The 18,476-nt window shown below is 43.5% G+C and overlaps 2 protein-coding genes across 3 annotated transcripts in view; one reads left to right on the top strand and one right to left on the bottom strand.

Annotated features, from left to right (window-relative positions):
* Positions 1 to 18,476, top strand: part of cdh23 (cadherin-related 23) — a gene marked incomplete at both ends in the record, with an annotated part of 313,884 nt that overhangs the window by 227,445 nt on the left and 67,963 nt on the right. For both annotated transcript variants that reach the window (XM_083774574.1, XM_083774573.1), the window contains 11 exons: positions 3,877 to 3,937; positions 6,770 to 6,918; positions 8,768 to 8,903; positions 10,064 to 10,230; positions 10,677 to 10,796; positions 11,227 to 11,328; positions 13,567 to 13,668; positions 14,572 to 14,721; positions 16,270 to 16,398; positions 16,793 to 16,921; positions 17,391 to 17,618. In XM_083774574.1, the coding sequence (XP_083630700.1) occupies positions 3,877 to 3,937; positions 6,770 to 6,918; positions 8,768 to 8,903; positions 10,064 to 10,230; positions 10,677 to 10,796; positions 11,227 to 11,328; positions 13,567 to 13,668; positions 14,572 to 14,721; positions 16,270 to 16,398; positions 16,793 to 16,921; positions 17,391 to 17,618 (1,473 nt within the window). The remainder of the gene's footprint in view (positions 1 to 3,876; positions 3,938 to 6,769; positions 6,919 to 8,767; positions 8,904 to 10,063; positions 10,231 to 10,676; positions 10,797 to 11,226; positions 11,329 to 13,566; positions 13,669 to 14,571; positions 14,722 to 16,269; positions 16,399 to 16,792; positions 16,922 to 17,390; positions 17,619 to 18,476) is intronic.
* Positions 1 to 18,476, bottom strand: part of vsir (V-set immunoregulatory receptor) — a 445,816-nt gene that overhangs the window by 405,033 nt on the left and 22,307 nt on the right. The gene's annotated exons all lie outside the window — the stretch shown is intronic.

Here is an 18,476-nt window from a genome sequence, read left to right as displayed (position 1 = left end):
CCCCACCCCGCCTCCTCCTTCTCATTCTCCCGTACCCCACTCTTCAGCGGCAATAACATTTGTAAATGTCATCGTCCTTAATTCGGCGGAGACAAAGCATGGCTTATCGGTTTAAGGGAAACACATTGGGACGTGAAATTATTTTTAAGACCAAATGCCAGGGAAAGCTGTGAAAAGGCCACTGGAGCGGGATGGCTCGTTAGAGAGTCGCTTCATTAGTCACCACCGCCACCCTGTTCTCACACACGCACGCGCACACGTACACGCACACACACACGCACGGCCTCACTCATAAACTTCAACAGCAGCTCCTCATCAGATACAAACTTTTCCTCCTCTCACCCGTCCCACACACACACACACACACACACACGCTGCATGATTAGGCATGCAGCTCTGCAGGTTGCCAGCGGTGGCTTCTCGGTGCTGTATGTCCCTCTCCACTCTGCTGTCCCACTTTGGCGTTGCTCCCTTAGATTTTGACAGCTCAGCAACTTTTTAAGGAGTCACAAACTCATTCCTCTCAAGCCGTTCACTTTCTCTCCGTTTGTATTGCCATTTGCCAAGCATTTTCTTGGTATCTTAAAGATGGGGTTTTTGTATTATTTCCAGTTTTTCATGTTTATGAGGTGACCGTACTCCATTAGATCCCTTGGTGTGGTTATGTGCAATGATGTCTTCCCTTTATATTTAGGGTTTCTTCCGAGAGGCAGAAACCTTGACAGTCAAACGTGCCAATGAAAAAAACTGTGATGTAGTGAAATCACAATATCATCCCCTCCCCCTTTATCATTCAACAACAGCTGTGGGTGCGGCTTCAGTTCAGGTGGATCACCACCCCTCACCACCCACCAGGCAAACCAGGCATACTTAATAAACTGGTGGGGAAGTGTCCACACAAAAACGACATTTTAACAAATACTGTACATATTTTTGAAAAAATATATATAATAATAATAATACCTGATGATCATGTAAAATAATTTTACCTGCTCACTATAGTCTCGAGAAAGATTGTTCACTCGCAAATTCAAAGGAAAAGAGGGCGCTGTTTTTCCTTACTGTTATTGCCGATGGGTTCTCAGATTGCCTGCTCACTACTAGACTACCCAGTCTACTAGTGTCCAGTTTTCCCACTGAAGAGTTTTCTTCCTCTCTCTGATTTACACTATTTCTCCTCACTATGTATTCCACATTTCATCCACCATACTTTACGTGAGGATGTTTCAAATGAGAAAGTACTGCATGTGCATACTGTAGCCACCGCCTCTGTTGGCCAGTGTTATCCATGTCCCAGTTCGTATAAAGCAGAATTTGTTCAAAGTTCAGGTTTTTTGGGTGCAATTGAGCTCAGAAAACCTAAAGAATATAAGAAACATTAGGCCTACAAAACATTTTTTTTATGTCACGATCCCTTTAATCCCTATATACTTTGTGGTAGAATATAGAAAACATAGCTGATCTACAAGCTCAAAGCATGTGAGCTTGTAGATCGACAGGTTTATTGTTTTTGAAACTTTGAAAGTGGTTAACATAGTTTGTATTTCCTCACATAACGGACTGTATCATGTGATGTATTTAATATATATATATTTGAACGGTTTAATATAATATTGAGACATTGACCATTGAATCAGTTCACACTGAGCATTTTCAAAAGCACCTCCTGACAACTACAGCATGGAATGCTGTTGCCAGTAGCAGCAGCTAGTTTTGGATATTTGCCCTACGAAAATATATGATTTTAAACCCAGCCATCTTTACTATGTAATGGATTAATCAACTGCAAGTAATAAACCCCACACGTACGTCCCCTATAAAACAACACGCATCATACGCAGCCTCTACGAACGCAACCCTTTCAAATGGCATACTCACGCACAACACTTTAAAACAGCACCTTACTTGTTTTTAGTTCCAGTAAACTGTGGGTCAGACTTGTTTCCTTGGCTCCACCACACACACACTTACCCCCCTCACTCACGCTGCTCTCAGAGTGTGTGTGAAGGGAGAAAGAGTGTGTGTGTGTGTGTGTGTGTGTGTGTGTGTGTGTGTTTGGGGGGGTACGGAAGGAGGACAACGGGGGTAATAGCATTATGATCGAAACATCTCAGTGATTGTTTTAAACGCTGGAGGGCCCAGACAGCATCAGCGGCGGTTTCTGAGCCGCCCGGGCGGAGGGCTTAGCGAATAATCTCCATGCGCCATACCCTCCACATGCTTCTTACGTACGTTCACAAACATCTGGTTTTGCCAACGTTGGCCGGACACTTTTTACACCCCCCTTTTATGGCCTAAGTGGTGCAGTCCACTGTGTAATACCCTATTCATCACTCACCCAATCTGAGACCCCTTCCCAAGCCTGCCCACCCACCCTCTTTTCTCCTTTCTCCCCCCCTCCCCTCTCCTCCCCTTTCTCTTCTCCTCTCCACATCTCTTTATGAAGCTAATGAGACTGAAGTTGGCCCCCCTCTCTGCTGAGGGAGGGGGGATAGAGAGAGGGGGGGGGGGGGGGGGGGCAAAAGAGAAGACACAGCACAAGTTTGTGTGTGAGTGTGTGTGTCAAGCAAGTATGTAAGTATGTGTGCATGCACGTATGTCCTTGGAGCTTTTTTCAGATCTACAAGCTCTACGTATTGGCTATTTTCACATGTTGGGAAGTATAGTATTTGAGGCCTTAAGTGGCTTACTATTCTGCACCTCTTCTTCCTGTGTGTGTGTGTGTGTGTGTGTGTGTGTGTGTGTGTGTGTGTGTGTGTGTGTGTGTGTGTGTGTGTGTGTGTGTGTGTGTGTGTGTGTGTGTGTGTGTGTGTGTGTGTGTGTGTGTGTGTGTGTGTGTGTGTGCGTGCGCGTGTGCGTGTGCATGTGCGTGCGTGTGCGTGCGCGTGCGAGCGAGCAATATAAATAGAGCAAGGGAGAGAGTGTGCATGTGTGTCCACGTTTCTGCATGCCTGCGAGCTCCCACATTCGCCTTGATCCCATGAGAGTGTGTGTGTGTGTGTGTGCCTGTGCCTGGGTGTCTCTGTGTGTGATGTGCCTCGCAAGCATATCCACAGAAGGGCAGGGTCTGACTTGAATTCGGTCTCACCCATGTGCCAACATCACTGCCTGTCTGGATTCAAGACATGTTTTTTCTTTATTTTTTTTTATTTTTTTCGGCTTGGGTTCATTCACCAGGGACACAGCATGCTCCACTATATATATATATTCGTGTTTGTGTAGACTTGCGGAGCCATTCTGTCTGTGCTGGGTTTGTGTGTCCTTGGCCACTTCTGGCTATCTGCCTGTCACAGAGGGGAGGAGGAGGAGGGCGGCATTATTATAGAGTCATTGCCATGTTGTTGGGGTTGTTGGGGCAACAAGGCATTGGGGGACATGCTGAATGGTGGAGAATGAGGAAGTCAATCTGATTTACTCTATACATTTGTTGTATACCAGTCATATTATTATGTGTTCATTGTGTGACATAATATCTGTCCTGTTGACTCATCACCATAGCTACAGCATATTGATGTCTTCATAGACACAACACACGTGGTCCAAAACGCAATGTTTATGCGTTTGTCAGTCCATTTCATATAGACTTCAATCCAAACCACATTATTGTAGATCGTCGACAAACCACATGTACTATTCTGTGTTTTTTCTCAGCCTGCCATTTGATGTTTGCCATGTTAATTTTGTTGGCAGGATGGGAAAAGTATTCATATACAGTATATATTACAGTATATATATATATTGTTTTTGCAATGCTAGCATAGAGATGTGGTTGCAAGCTGTACCCAGAGTCCCTATGTAATTATTATTGTTGTAGTTTTGACTGTGTGCAGTATAATCCCTCTGCTGATACTGATGGCGTTCTCTGGGTGTTTGCAGGTGGAGGCAACGGATGCAGACCAGGGGGAGAATGGCAGGGTTCTATACAGGATTCTGTCTGGTGAGTGTTATTGTATACGCTTCCTTTACCCGCCAGTCCAGCATTTTCCCATCCTGCTCACAAACACACAAGGAGATTATCAAACTTGTATACGGTTCGAGTTATAATCTGAGCATTGTGGGGTGTCACTGTCTGAGAGAGATAGAGAGAGACAGACAGGCAGACAGACAGACAAACACACAGACAGACAGACAGACAGACAGACAGACAGACAGACAGACAGACAGACAGACAGACAGACAGACAGACAGACAGACAGAGGGAGACATAAGTAAATGCAAACACATTGAAATACTGCGGTCAACTTTCTTTTCAAAATCTTTTTATGCAGGTCTTTTTGTGTCAACTTTCAAAAGTATAGAGCTAACGTCTCCTTCTATTATATGGATGTATAACTATCTATGACAGAAAATGTACAACCTTTTTATAGTTTCACAAGATAGTATTACCCAAAGTGTTAATGTAACAGATCTGTTTACACCTTTATTTTATTCCTTTTTATTTTCAATATTTATTTGTACATACATTGATCATCTTGATTGTTTTGTTTTGCTTTGGCAATGTAAACGCATGTCTTCTCATGCCAATAAAGCTCCTTTGAATTGAACTGAATTTACATAACCATAATTATTAGGTAGTCCAACACAATATTGCACATATAGCCTGGAATCAGTGGTGGAAAAAGTACTCACATTTTGTACTAAAAGTATCACCACTGCAGTGTAGAAATACTTACTACATTTACAAATTAGTAAGCTGTCAAATAAATGTAGTGGAGTAAAAGTACAATATTTGGAGCTGAGATGTAATGAAGTTAAAGTATTGTAAATTGTAAATACTCAATTAAGTACAAATTCCCAAAGTTGTACTTAAGTACAGTACTTAAGTAAGTAAATGTACTCCGTTACTTTCCACCATGCCTGGACCTAGAGCCCAAACTCAGGATGAAGTGAATGACTACACCCAACAGGGACCCATGGTTCTGAAATGTTGTTCTTCCTATCAATATATGATGAAGAAAGAGATGCTGTTGGCTGGCACGTATACTGTGTAATGGCTTCTCTCCCACATCTTTCGTATTCTTAATTTCTTACTGTATGTTGCTACTCGCACGTTCTTAACAGGCACAGTTCACACAATATTCTATCATGCACCATGGCGCTTGATTTAAGTGCAGCCTATATTGCACCATCATTCTTCTTCCTTCTTTCTTTTGGCCCATTTATCTCATTGATAAATACATGAGATAAATAAACTCATTACATTGATAAATGCATTATCAGTCAGACACCTTTTATGGGGAGCTCAGCGGCCACATAACTCGTGCCCTGTGTATTTAACTTGTCAGCTGATGCAAGTGCTGTCTGTTAGTTAAAGATGGAGCGCATGATTCTTTTCCACCCTTAATATGATCATCAGCTATTATTATTATTATATAATTATAAAATACAATATTTGTTAAAATGTCGTTTTTTTTATGTGGACATGCCCGCCAGTTAAGTAAAGGGCCACTTCACCCCATTTTCAACCAGATCTTTTTTTAATGATGTTTGGGAGTCAATAAACACTGTCCTGGGGTTTTTATGTGGGTAATTTGTGTTTTTAGATATTTCAATATGATGTCATGACACAGGGCTCACTTCCTTTTTTTGCCTGATGGGTGGTGGTGGGTGGTGATGCACCTGAACTGAAGCCACACTGTGGTTGTATGATACAGGGGGAGGGGTTAGGGGAGGGGATGATATTGTGATGTCACTATATCACTGTTATTTTCATTGGCGCGTTTGACTGTCAAAGAAACCCTAAATACAAAAGGAAGACATCATTGCACTTATCATCCACACCAAGGGGTCTACTGAAGTATACTGTCACCTCATAAGCACATGAAAAAACTGAGGAAAAGAAAAAAATAATCACGGCACTCCATATACCAAGAAAATGCTTGGCAATACAAACGGAGAGAAAGTGCACTTGGCTTATAGGCAGCAAAGAGCATGTATAAATAATCGCTCTCTCTCTCGCTCATAATTTATTTGTGCGTGTGTGCATGCTGGTACTGTATGCATGTATATGCACATGTGTGTGTATGCTTTTGGGCACAGGCTGGAACAGCCCAGGACCCTACAAATAGACGTCCTGACTGAGTGACGTCACTGGGCAGTTTCCCGCAACCTTTTGATCATTGGCCTGATTCCCGCGACCTTTTCATCATTGGCCCCGATTGACAGCCAATGAGATTCTGCAACTCGTTCCCATGCTCTGGCCGGGCAGAACGGAATTTGAGAGATCAAACTCAGTTTGCCTTTCATATTGACAGCTAAATGAAGTCTGCTAAAAAGGTCCGGGTCAAGAATCAAATTGTTACGTAGTTGCATTAGGTCTGGTTTGCGTTCACACTGACTGTGCTGTGTTAAGCAACCAAAGTTTGTAAACATTTAGACACACACAATTTTTAGACTGTACCTGTATGTGGGTGTCACAAGTCCATGAGAGTGACATTATGTCCAAGGGGGCTTGGACATAATGGCCCATTAACTTCCAACGTCTATACGCTACGCTACAGAGTAACGCACATAAAATGCCTCTACAATGACAAAAATCTGCTATCATCACCACATTCAATGCAACACTCGATACTCTATAGCATACATACCCAATCATGTTAACTTTGTGACTTTTGAAGATCACACTTGCAAGTTTGCCTCGGGAGTACAAATGTACTACCGTCCTCAAAGGTTTGTACCATCTCAGCTCGTTCAACGTGGACATTTGTTCAGTGCAGATCTTGCAGACTAACAACGCGTCACGTCGATGTGCATGAATTGTCTGCAGGGAATAGCAACGGTCAGTTCAGCATCAGTCGTCTGACGGGTCTGGTGTCGCGAGGACTCAGGGCTCTGGACAGGGAGACCAGCAGCTCCCATGTCCTGGAGGTGGAGGCTTACAACAGTGACCAGGGCAGCATGAGGAGCTCTGTGCGGGTAAGGAGAAACAACAACATCCACCCACTCACCCGCCACTCCAAGCAGGTTGACCCATTAGATTATTGATTGTTGATTATTAAAAACAAAGTCTTCTAAATCCTAAATGTTTTCTGAGAAACCTATCTATGTCAGTGGTGCTCAACCTTTTTCATGTCAAGGACCCCCAGAATTATCTGTATTTGGCCGTGGACCCCCATCTGAAAATGTGTTTTTCCAGGGACCCCCCCCCCCCCCCAAGAAGCAAAGATATGAGTTAAAAACGTTCGCTCTGAAAGAATATATATTCAAAGATTTACGCCACATTTTCAAGATTTTTAAAAAATAGCAGATATACAAGCTTGTAGCGCCACTCGGTGCAGCGCTATGAGCTTGTAGATCTGCTATTTTTCAATAGCTAAAGTATAACATAATGTTTAAAACACCAAAAGGGGTTCCTGTCCTGAATGGGTTAAAAGAGACATCAAATACTACGCAGCAAAATCAGCACCCTATTTGTATGAGCATGTCACCCAAATGAGTAGTGATGCTATTTTTTTTGTTGATTTGATTGAATTTTGAGGGGCGCCTCCTACAGTATGTCCAGCTTTGAGGGTTTGTGTAAACACAAACATTGTCCTAACACAAACATTGAATGCCATTGACAATGAATGGCCAGCTTTGAGTTTTTGTGCAAACACAAACGTTGAAGACAAAATGAGGACGCAAATTGTGATTGGCCGGAATGAGATGATGTATGTTGACAAGAGCGCCCCTAACTTTACACGGATGCCCAGATTTGTGTGACTGTGTACCCCATAGCGATGATTTGATTGGCTGAGCAGCACCCCATAGCGATGATTTGATTGGCTGAGCAATGTGCGTATTTAAGTGGTGGTTAAGCTCAAATTTAATCTTAAGTAGGTACTTTGCACAAACAAACCGTCTACTGTACATCCATACCAGGTAAACGTGTATGTATTTCCTGCTGGTTTTGTGCAATGTAAGCACAGCAGCGCCATTGGCGAGCCCAGGTGGCCCAAATGGGGCATTTATGCAGGGGTGGAATTAAGTATGAGTGTGTGCACAGTTCTGCACGTATGCACGAGCATGCACGCACCGGAATAGCAGTATTACTATGTTTGTCTCCTCTGCCAGTATATCTTCTTTATTAATGACAGTGTCTTACATTCCTATCATTAATGTTTAAATAGTGCTCTGGTGTTTACATAGAGTGCTCTGATGTACATAATGTTTTTGACGTTATGTACATTTTGAAATGCATTTAAATGAACATTAGTCAATCCCATGTGTAAACATGTGTAACACTTGTTATGTTACACGTAGTTCATGCGTGTTGAATACTAATCTAGAGTAGCCTATCGAAGAAACCACAACCATTTAGCAATAACTTTTTCCATCATTGTTGTCACAAATTAATTCAAAATCCAAAGAGCGTGCAATGGGGTGGCACCTGGAGTATTCTGGGTATGTCATCAACACAATGTATGCCACACCCGCAAAATCCCGGGTTTTTAGCGCTAGCTCCCATGTTGTGCAGTCATCGATTACCCCAAATCTCTGCGTACGCACGCACGCAAACTAAAGCATTTGGTGCTCAGAATGATGTAAAGGTCGATGTTTAGAGCTTAATAAAACTTTAATCCGACCTCGCGTGTAGAAAAGTAATCTTGATGTTGACATAATGACGCTCTGGGGTGAGGCTATCACTCATCACACAACCATTTCTGGTTCAACGCGGCTTAAAGATGCTGTCACTGTACAGAGCCATCTGGTGGCTGGCATATATTCGGTTAATAAGGCATAAGTACATTTTTATGAATGCATTTCCCCCCGCCCCCCCCGACAGGTGATTGTGTACGTTGACGATGCCAACGATGAGATGCCAGTGTTCACCCAGCAGCAGTACAACAGACTAGGCCTGAGGGAGACGGCTGGCATCGGGACGTCTGTCATCGTGGTACGAGCCACTGACCCAGACACCGGTGGGTGGGACCTCAGACTGTGACCCTCTAGCAGACAGCAAACACATTTATTATAGCCTACACCAATGGTTTTCAACCCTTTTCGTATCAAGGTCCATTCTTTATTCGGCATTTGAGCCATGGACCACCATTTGATGAGCTTTAGCCTCCCCGACAGATTACTTTGTCCACAATTCCATGCTGTATTGATGTTGGTACCATTTAATTAGGAGAGAGATGACAGGCAAACGTTGATCAACAATTAGAGTTATTCTCTAATTGTGTAGACTTCTTGTAAATTTAGTAAAGCAGATGTTTAACAATAATGTAACTCTTGAGTGTAAAATGAAACCATATGGTTTCATTTTACACTCATGAGTTCAAGATCTATAAGGGTCCATTTGGTTACCAACTCTCCATCAGCATTCAGCTTAACACAGCCACAATACACTCCCGCGCCTCTCTCTCATATGTTGTCTGCTCTGCAGTACACTCATTCACATGACACTTTCCTCTCCCATGTTTTTGTTATGAGTTGGGCTGCCTGGATTCATTGTACTTCCAATCGACATACCAGAGAGTGGCATATGTTGCTAAGTGTGGCATTTACCATGTTTACTTCTCGTTTCCAGGACTTCCTCTATTTACTTCCCATTGTATAACGTCTAGTGTAGTCTAGTCTAGTGTTTACTCATCTCTTTGCTGTGACAAACTTTGTCCTAAAACAACAGGTCAGGCCCAAAAACACAGTCAATGGGGAGGTTATCTTGTTGTGGGAATGGAAAGATAAAAGGCAGATATATACATTTAGCATACGCATGTATCTATGTTTTATTCTTTATAACAAATCCAGTGTGGCAGGACGGTGTCTCTCCGTCTCTCACCCTGTTGTCGTGCTATATATGTGATTGGAGCCGCTGCCTATGTAAATTGTGCAGCCTTTTATGGCAATAACCGACTTGTGTTTTTTCCCATCCAGACAGGGCTAGATAGTGCAGAGTGGATGGGATTATGGGATGTATGGGGCATCCAAGCATGGATTAATTGCGTTAAAACTCAGTTATGTTGACATTTTCACTTTTTAAGTGAAACCAGTCTTGTCTTAGCTTTCTTGTGCATGTCCATACCTCGTCAGTCTTCCCCATGTATCTCACCGTCCACCGTGCATGCTGCTCTGCCAGGTGACGGCGGGGCAGTGGCTTATGCCATAGTGTCCGGCGCGGGACGCAAGTTCGAGGTGGACGTGAGCACGGGCCTGGTGACCACCGTGGACTACCTGGACTACGAGACTAAGACCTCCTATCTGATGAACGTGTCGGCCACCGACCAGTCCTCGCCCTTCCACCAGGTACTGTTGATGACCAGGCCCCGCCCCCTTCCACCAGGTACTGTTGATGACCAGGCCCGCCCCCTTCCACCAGGTACTGTTGATGATCAGGCCCCGCCCCCTTCCACCAGGTACTGTTGATGATCAGGCCCCGCTCCCTTCCACCAGGTAGTGTTGATGATTTCGTCGACTGATCGACTATGGTGAAAAATAGTCGGGGGACTAGTGGAGAAGAGATCCAGTTAGTTAGTTTGTTTGCATGCTTAAAATAGCGTCATTCAGCCATTATGACGACATCAAGGAACCGACAAAATACATTTTAGTCGACTAAAATCTTACGACATTTAGATGACCAAAATAAAATGTGACTAAAACTGAATGAAGTTTCATTCTAAAAGACTGTGACTAAAACTAAAATCAAAATGTTTGCTGTCAAAATCAACACCTCCTCCACCACCCACCACCAGGGCTTCTGCACCGTCTACGTCACCTTGCTCAACGAGCTGGACGAGGCGGTGGCCTTCTTCGCCCCAGGCTATGAGGTGTCGCTGCGGGAGAACATCGCCACGGGAACGGAGGTGGTGCAGGTAGGCACGACGTGCACACACAGTCACACACATGTAGACATCAAAAGGACCCTGCCCTTTTACCTCTTTGTAAAACTAAAACTGCCCTCTCGTCCCCATGAATGCAGATTCATGGGGACGAGAGGGGACACACACGCTTTCCTTTCCATGCCATACCCGAAGGCAGCATTCAGGAGAATTGTCTTTTTTCTCCAACTCTCCCTGAACTTGAACGCAACATTTTGTGTCGAAACAACTTGTCCTCTGCGTAGAAATCCATGTCGTACGCCGCATCTTCAGTAGCTAAAGAGTGCGGGGGTTGCGCCCGGAAATAGATGATCTAGAAGCTCAGCTATTTCCGCTATTTATTTTTACCTAAAGTGCCCAGCTTTTTTAGGGAACTTCAGAGCCTGCCTCTCTATAACATTCTCTACACGGCCCATGGGTGCAGGTGCAGGCGGAGTCGGCAGACAACCTCAACCAGCTGACCTACCGCTTCGACCCCGACACCTCGCCGGCCGCGCTGGCCCTGTTCAAGATAGACGGCGTCACGGTGAGTCGGGGAAGGAAGGGTTATCCAAGATGGTTGCACGGGCAGGGGTCATCGCCATTTGGTTCCATACGTATTAGTATACAATCTCAGAGTTATGGTGGTCCTTGGAAATAAAACATTTGAGAACCGCTACTATGTCATAGTAAATCAGTGTCATACATTTTCTGAAGAAAACCTGGAGACTTGGGTATTATGACCAAAATAAGAACATTGTAATGGTGTGTAAAACAGACAATCTAAAATTAGCCACGGCTAAAACGGAGGACATTTTAACCTTACCATCTCAGTTATGACACTACAGTACGTGATGCAACCAGCACAACACTTAGGCCCTTTCCCAATTCCTTTTTTAACCCTACCCCTCAGCCCTTGCCCCTTCCCCTTGTCCCTACATAATGAGTGTCAAGGGGTAGGGAGATAAATCATCCCCCTAGGAATTGGAACGTCCCTAAATATTGAACGTCCCTTGTAGATATTGATATACAACCTGTTCTCAGAAAATAGCTGATCTGCAAGCTCACTACAGGCCAGTGGTCCCCAAACTTTGATGGCATTTCTGTCTCTAGGACCCCCAATTTATATTGTAAAATCAATGTTAATTAACTCTGAGAGTGTACAAACTATCATTTAGCCCATAACCCACTTTGGAAACTACTTTCCATTTGATTTAAGCTGTAGAGATGGAACGTAAATATAACATTGCTGTGGTTATGATGAAATAAATATATTGTAATTTTGTCTCATGTTGGTAGCCCACCATGCAGAATGTAATTCAGCTAGATATAGCTCATTCTGACACCTGCTCAACAGTTGTACCTGATTAATTGATTATTGTATTAACAGTTTGTATAGCATGGGTACAGATATATATACAGGGTTAGAAAAAGGAAAAACAATTTACAGTATAGAAAGAAGGGGCTGTGGTCACTGTTCATTGTTTTTAATATCATTAAGAACAGAGTCATTTTCTATCAATGAAAATGCCATTGTGATTCATCTCCATCCAATGTACAGTCTGCACAGCAGCTTGCAATCTGTTCCGTAGCTGGTTTGCCTGGGGAAAAAACACCATTGCTAATTAGTTATGCAAGTTTTGCAACTTGTGGGGATTAGTTTAACATTGGTCATGATAAAACCATAGCTATCACTGCAGCGAGTAGCCAACGTTATGCAGTGACAGCGTTATGTAGGTACAGTAGGCTATTTCACGGCTTTTAAGAGCTCCAAAAGCAGAATGTTGACATATCGTGGTCTGGGGGGTCGGACTGATGCTTGCTAATAAGCTAGCTTGCATCCGAATTGTATCACCGGCGCACCGGCGATACATAAAAAAGAATAAAGCGCCGATGCGGCGCCAAATGAATGGGTAACGTTGTATGAATGCAACGCCGTATCATATCGTTAGTTCACGTGAAGTAACGTTAACCTTTGCTAGAGATTGCGATATTTTTGGCGATGCAGATTGTTAATACATTCAAATAATATTGGTTATTATAATATTTTTCCATAATAAATGACATAAAAGGCTTCTTACCTCGTCCGCCTTTCAGCCCTCAGTGATGTTGCTCCGTTTGAAGTCCCGTCGAGATATCCCTTCAAACGAAGGGGATTCTACCCCTCACCCTCGGCCCTTCCCCTCCATCCAAAGACAATTGAGATAACCCTTCCCCCTCACGTGAACGCGCATAAGCAAGGGCAAGGGCTAAGGGCCAGGACGAAGGGGGGAATTGGGATTGAGCCTTAGTCTACCATGGCATGTTGTGAAATCCCTATGAATGCAGGGCACCTCAATATCATAGCACATTATCATATCTACTGTACTGTACTATATGCCGGTCAAATACATAGTCAAATGGACCCTTATCAGTGCTATTGAGCACCATTTGCGGGCAAACCCTTTTTCAACAATATTGAACCAATGAAAAGTAGTAAAGGCTCTTGTATTGGGACAAAACCTCTTGACTCCATTGGACCCTATAAACTCCACCACCACTTCCTCTCTCATGCAAGTAATTGACAACATATAAAGTCACAATACCAAACTTTGATGAGGCAGTATTGCTTTGTTTTAAAAATATATACGGTTTTCTTTATATCCTGAAACATTTATAATATTTCTAATTTCCTGAAAAAGTAACATTTTGGAGTTTGTTGGGTTTCTTACCAACAGCAGAGATATATTTGTACATATATGTACGTATATATTTGCCTTCCATTCTCTCCATGCTGTTTGTCCAGGGTCGTATCACAGTGACAGGCCTGCTGGACAGAGAGAAGGGGGACTTGTACGCCCTGACCGTTGTGGCTGACGACGGAGGCCCTAAGAAGGATTCCACTGTGGTACGCCATTTAGCATTCTTAACTGGTCTTTTTTTCCCTCAGGGGCACCGGCCAGCAAAGCTGCAGTGTTGATTTCGTCGACTAATACTATGACAAAAAAAGTATTTTACACTGACGAAAACTAAATGAAAACTAAGCTATGATGATTAAAACTAATTCCAGTATAAGTCATTTTACACTTGGTTGCATGCTGAAAATAGCAGATATACAAGCTCACAACGTGTCGCAGCATGACGCGGTGTGAGCTTGTAGATTGGTGTGTAAAATCAGTCATTACGACCGCATCAAGGCCCACCAAAATACATCTTAGTCGACTAAATCAACTGTAGATTTAGTCGACTAACATCTTATGCTATTTAGTCGACTAAAACTAGACTAACACTAAAACATTCCAGGTGACTAAAATGTGACTATGACTAAAACTAAAATCAAAATTTGCTGTCAAAATCAACACTGCAGCACAGCTGTGGGCTTACAATGGCAGTTTTTGGGACACTCATTACCATTTGGCCGCAGCGCTTGCGCAAATCTGTGTTGCTATGGGGAGTCGGGACACAAATGGTTGAAGGCCGAGTGGCCACACCTCTTCGCCATGGGCTATAACATATCTGTGCTTGTTGGTCTCTCTTCCAATGTGTAAACATGTCTTCTTCGTTCTGTTTTAGAAAATCTAATGGCATTCCTCTTTTATTCATTGCATCTCACTTTGGAAATACAGAAGGTAGGAGTTGACTTCTCAATCTCTATTGTAAAGTAAATATGTATATATTTTTTTCCCATTAATATATCAACTTTTTGAATACGTATCCTGCATTTTTAGGTCATATTTCATCTTCTTGACGTTACGTTTTATTCCAATGATGTGGTAGAAAGCTCATTCATTTCATACGACTTCCTTGACAGGTGTCAATCACCATATTGGATGAGAATGACAACAGCCCGGCGTTTGACATCACATCTGACTCCTCGGTAGACATCCCAGAGGACATGGCCCTCGGACACAAAGTGGCGACGGTGCTGGCGCGCGACAAAGACGCTGAAGACAATGGACTGGTGAGCAACAGTAGAGAGATTAACTCAACCCCTGCCAGCAGGGGGCGCCCTGCTGGCAGAGAATAGAGTGCTAATTAACACGTTAAAGGCATCGTTGGCGGTGCGGGATATCATTAAAAAGTGTCCACTTAACCACTTAAGCCCTATATATTTAATTACATAACAAAAAGTTAATATAGCCGATCTGCAAGCTCACAATGCGTCACATTGCAATGCATAATATTTTAAACATTTTTTAAATGTTTCCTATTGTTTTGTCTTTTTATTTTTGACTGTAATAATGACATGCCCAAAATGGGGATGCTGGGTTGAAATATGTAAGCAATATCACATGAGCTGCATTGCTATTATACTGCAATTATAAGCAGCATGGCTGTGATCTGGTTGAGCGCCAAAAATAATAGCCCAACCTTGTATCACAGTATCCCACTGTGATAGCACAGTGGTGGAAAGTACATTTGCAAATTTGCAAAAAATATATATGTTAAAGGCGTTTAGAAGATTTAGAACACTTTCCTGGGGGTCTTTATGTGTGTAATATGTGGTTTTAGATATTTTAGATTTTAGCAGTGTCTCTGATGTCATGGACACTGGGCTCACTTACTTCCTGGACTACATGGTGTCTCAGTAAGACAGCTCTCCCCCTATCCATAAGGAGGAGCAGTGCACCAAAGCATTATGGGAATTGTAGTCCAGGAAGGAAGAGAGCCCAATGTCCATGACATCAGAGACACTGGGCTCACGGCTAAAATCTAAAATATCTATAACCACATATAATACACATAAAGACCCCCAGGAAAGTAAATCTTCTAAACGTCATTAACATATATGTGTCCCTTTAAGTACTGTACTTAGGTACAATTGTGAGGCATTTGTACTTTACTTGAGTATTTCCAATTTCCAATAGTTGTCTCCACCAGGCCGAAGGCATGGGGAGAGAATATGTTTTGCACTCCGTCCGTGTGTCCGTCTGTCTGCGTACAGCAATAATCTCCGGTACAGTTGGCCCGGCCGATGCCAAACTGTGCACACACTCCCTGGATGCCAACGACAAACCTCTGCCCCATTTTTTCCACAACGGCCTGTTATAGTGCCACCATGAGGCCGACTTTTGCAAAACACATTTCTGTAGATTACTAGCACACATTTTATCCATACATGTAGCTTGTAGATCAGCTATTTTCAACGGAAGTGAAACGTATACGCTGGCTTATATGCTGTCTATGGGAACGGTTTTATTTAGAATCCTAATATCTCGGAGTATCTCTTAGCTGTTTTTTGCAGCTCATTTCTATAAACGCTATGAACAGCGGTTACAAAATGTATGTTTTGGTCGAACATTCGCGTGACATGTTACATAACTATTCTCCGTGTCCGAGTGAAACGGCTTGCAAAATAAGACGGTTCTCAGATGAAATGAATGGTGGCGATCTTTGAATATAAATTTAGCCACCAGATGGCACTGATGAGTTAATAATTTCGTTTCAATATTACAGCATGACAATTCCTCTGCCTTCCTCTCTCCCTCTCCCTCTCTCTGTCTTACAGGTCAGCTTTAGTCTGGTGGCAGGCAACATGCAGGATGTGTTTGAGATCAAGACAGTGAATGACACGTATGGAGAGGTGTACGTCAACGCTCCTCTGGACAGAGAGTCTGTGGACCGCTACCTGCTAAAGGTCAGACAGTGACCAGCGACCATGCACTACTTGGTTATGTTCTTCTGCAAAGTGTAAACCCAACTCCCCATTATATTTCCTCTAAATGTGCAGTGTATCTAAGCGTATTTTCACGATTACATCCTCGTCGCTGCGTTGCGAGCTTGCATGTAGATCGGCTATTTTCACTACTTCTTTGATTTCTTCAGGAAATTACAAAAAAACAAACAAACAAAAACTAAATGTAGGAAAGGACCCATCAAAATAGTTCCGCGGCCCACAAAAGGGGTCCCGAGTCCCGACCCACTGTTTGGGAAACAGTTCTCTAAAGCTCTATAGATTCCTCTGTCTGACTGCATGCCATAATGTGTGTGTGTGTGTGTGTGTGTGTGTGTGTGTGTGTGTGTTGTGGCAGGTGCGTGCCATAGACAGTGGCTCGCCTCCCAGATTCATGGACCACTCCCTCACCATCAACATCCTGGACGTCAATGACAACACACCTGTCATAGAGAGCCCCCGGGGCTACAACGTCAGCGTGAGCGAGGTAAGACGCGCACGTATGCACCGCACACACAAACACACACGCACATGCTAGATTGTAGATTGTATTACTGTATTCTACTAGGAAAAACGTCAGCATTTTAAGATGCCGATTTGATGCCGATATACAAGCTCACACTGTGTCGTTAGGCGACGCACAAAATGCCCAATCCCAGCCTGAATATTTAAGTCTAACTCTCTCCCCCCCCCCCCCCCCCCCCCCCACAAAAAGTGTTATCTATAAAACAACCATTTAGCTTGTGAGGACCAGGAACATTGTCCATGCAATGTGTTATTTCTCATTCTAAGTGCAAGTACTCACTCACTCACACATTATGTTAACCTACTGTGTGTGTGTGTGTGTGTGTGTGTGTGTGTGTGTGTGTGTGTGTGTGTGTGTGTGTGCGTGCGTGCGTGTGTGCCTGCGTGTTTCCGTGCGTGGGTCCGTGTGTGCTTGACCGTGGCATGTCCAGAATGTGGGTGGCGGTACGTCGGTGCTGCGCGTGGTGGCCACGGACCAGGACATCGGGCCCAACGCCATGCTCTTCTACTACATCACGGCGGGCAACCAGGACCTGACCTTCCGCATGGACCGCGTGACGGGCGAGATGGTGACGCGGCCCGCCCCGCCAGACCGCGAGCGCCAGCAGGAGTACCGGCTGACCGTCACCATCGAGGACGATGGCACGCCAACTCTCTCTGTAAGACCACCAGTGGTGGAAAGTAACTTAAGTACATTTTGCTTAAGTACTCTTCTTAAGTACAATTTTGAGATATTAGTACTTTTCTTTAGGTTTCCAATTTCCAATATACTTTCACTTCTACTCCACTACAATAAACTGTAGAGGGTTATTCATGTCGTTCAATCTGTTGCTGACATATATTCGCGGTGGTGACTGGAAGTTGGCTAGGATGTAGTTGGAGTGGTGCACAGCCAGAAAGAGGTTATATCTGGGGGTTAATAGCGTCACACTTCTCACTACAGATCCCTCTTTTGGTCAGCCGTGGTACTGCAAAGCTCCTCTGCTAGAAAGGTGATGTGCTCGTTTGGCTGATTTGCATCGGCCAGTGAACATGGATTTTCTTTATCCACCTGCATTAGGCTTAAAGGCAGAAATCAGATGAGCTAATGATTGGCCCAACAGACCAGTGGTCATATATTCCAGTGTCACTCAGAACCTCTTATTGGCAAATTGGACAGTGCATGCCAGTGTTTTCACTGACAAAAATACATAAAAACTAAATAAAAACTAAGCCATGATGACTACTATGACTAAATAGACTGTAAACCCTAGACTAAATGTTCGTAAGGGAATTGTAGACGAGAGATCCAGTACAAGTCATTTTACACTTGGTTGCATGCTGAAAATAGCAGATCTACAAGCTCACAACGCGTCGCCGCGTGAGCTTGGCCATGTTCAGCATCAAGGCCTGTAGATTTAGTCGACTAAAACTACACTTAACACCAAAACATTCCGGGTGACCAAAATGTGACTAAAACGAAATGAAAACTATTCAAGAGACTATGACTATAAAACATAAAATCAAAGTTTGCTGTC

Source organism: Protomyctophum parallelum (genome assembly GCF_964188405.1).
Source record: "Protomyctophum parallelum genome assembly, chromosome: 10".
Lineage (NCBI taxonomy): Eukaryota > Metazoa > Chordata > Actinopteri > Myctophiformes > Myctophidae > Protomyctophum > Protomyctophum parallelum.
Note: the sequence above shows the minus strand (reverse complement) of the source record. Positions and strands in the feature narration are given on the sequence as shown.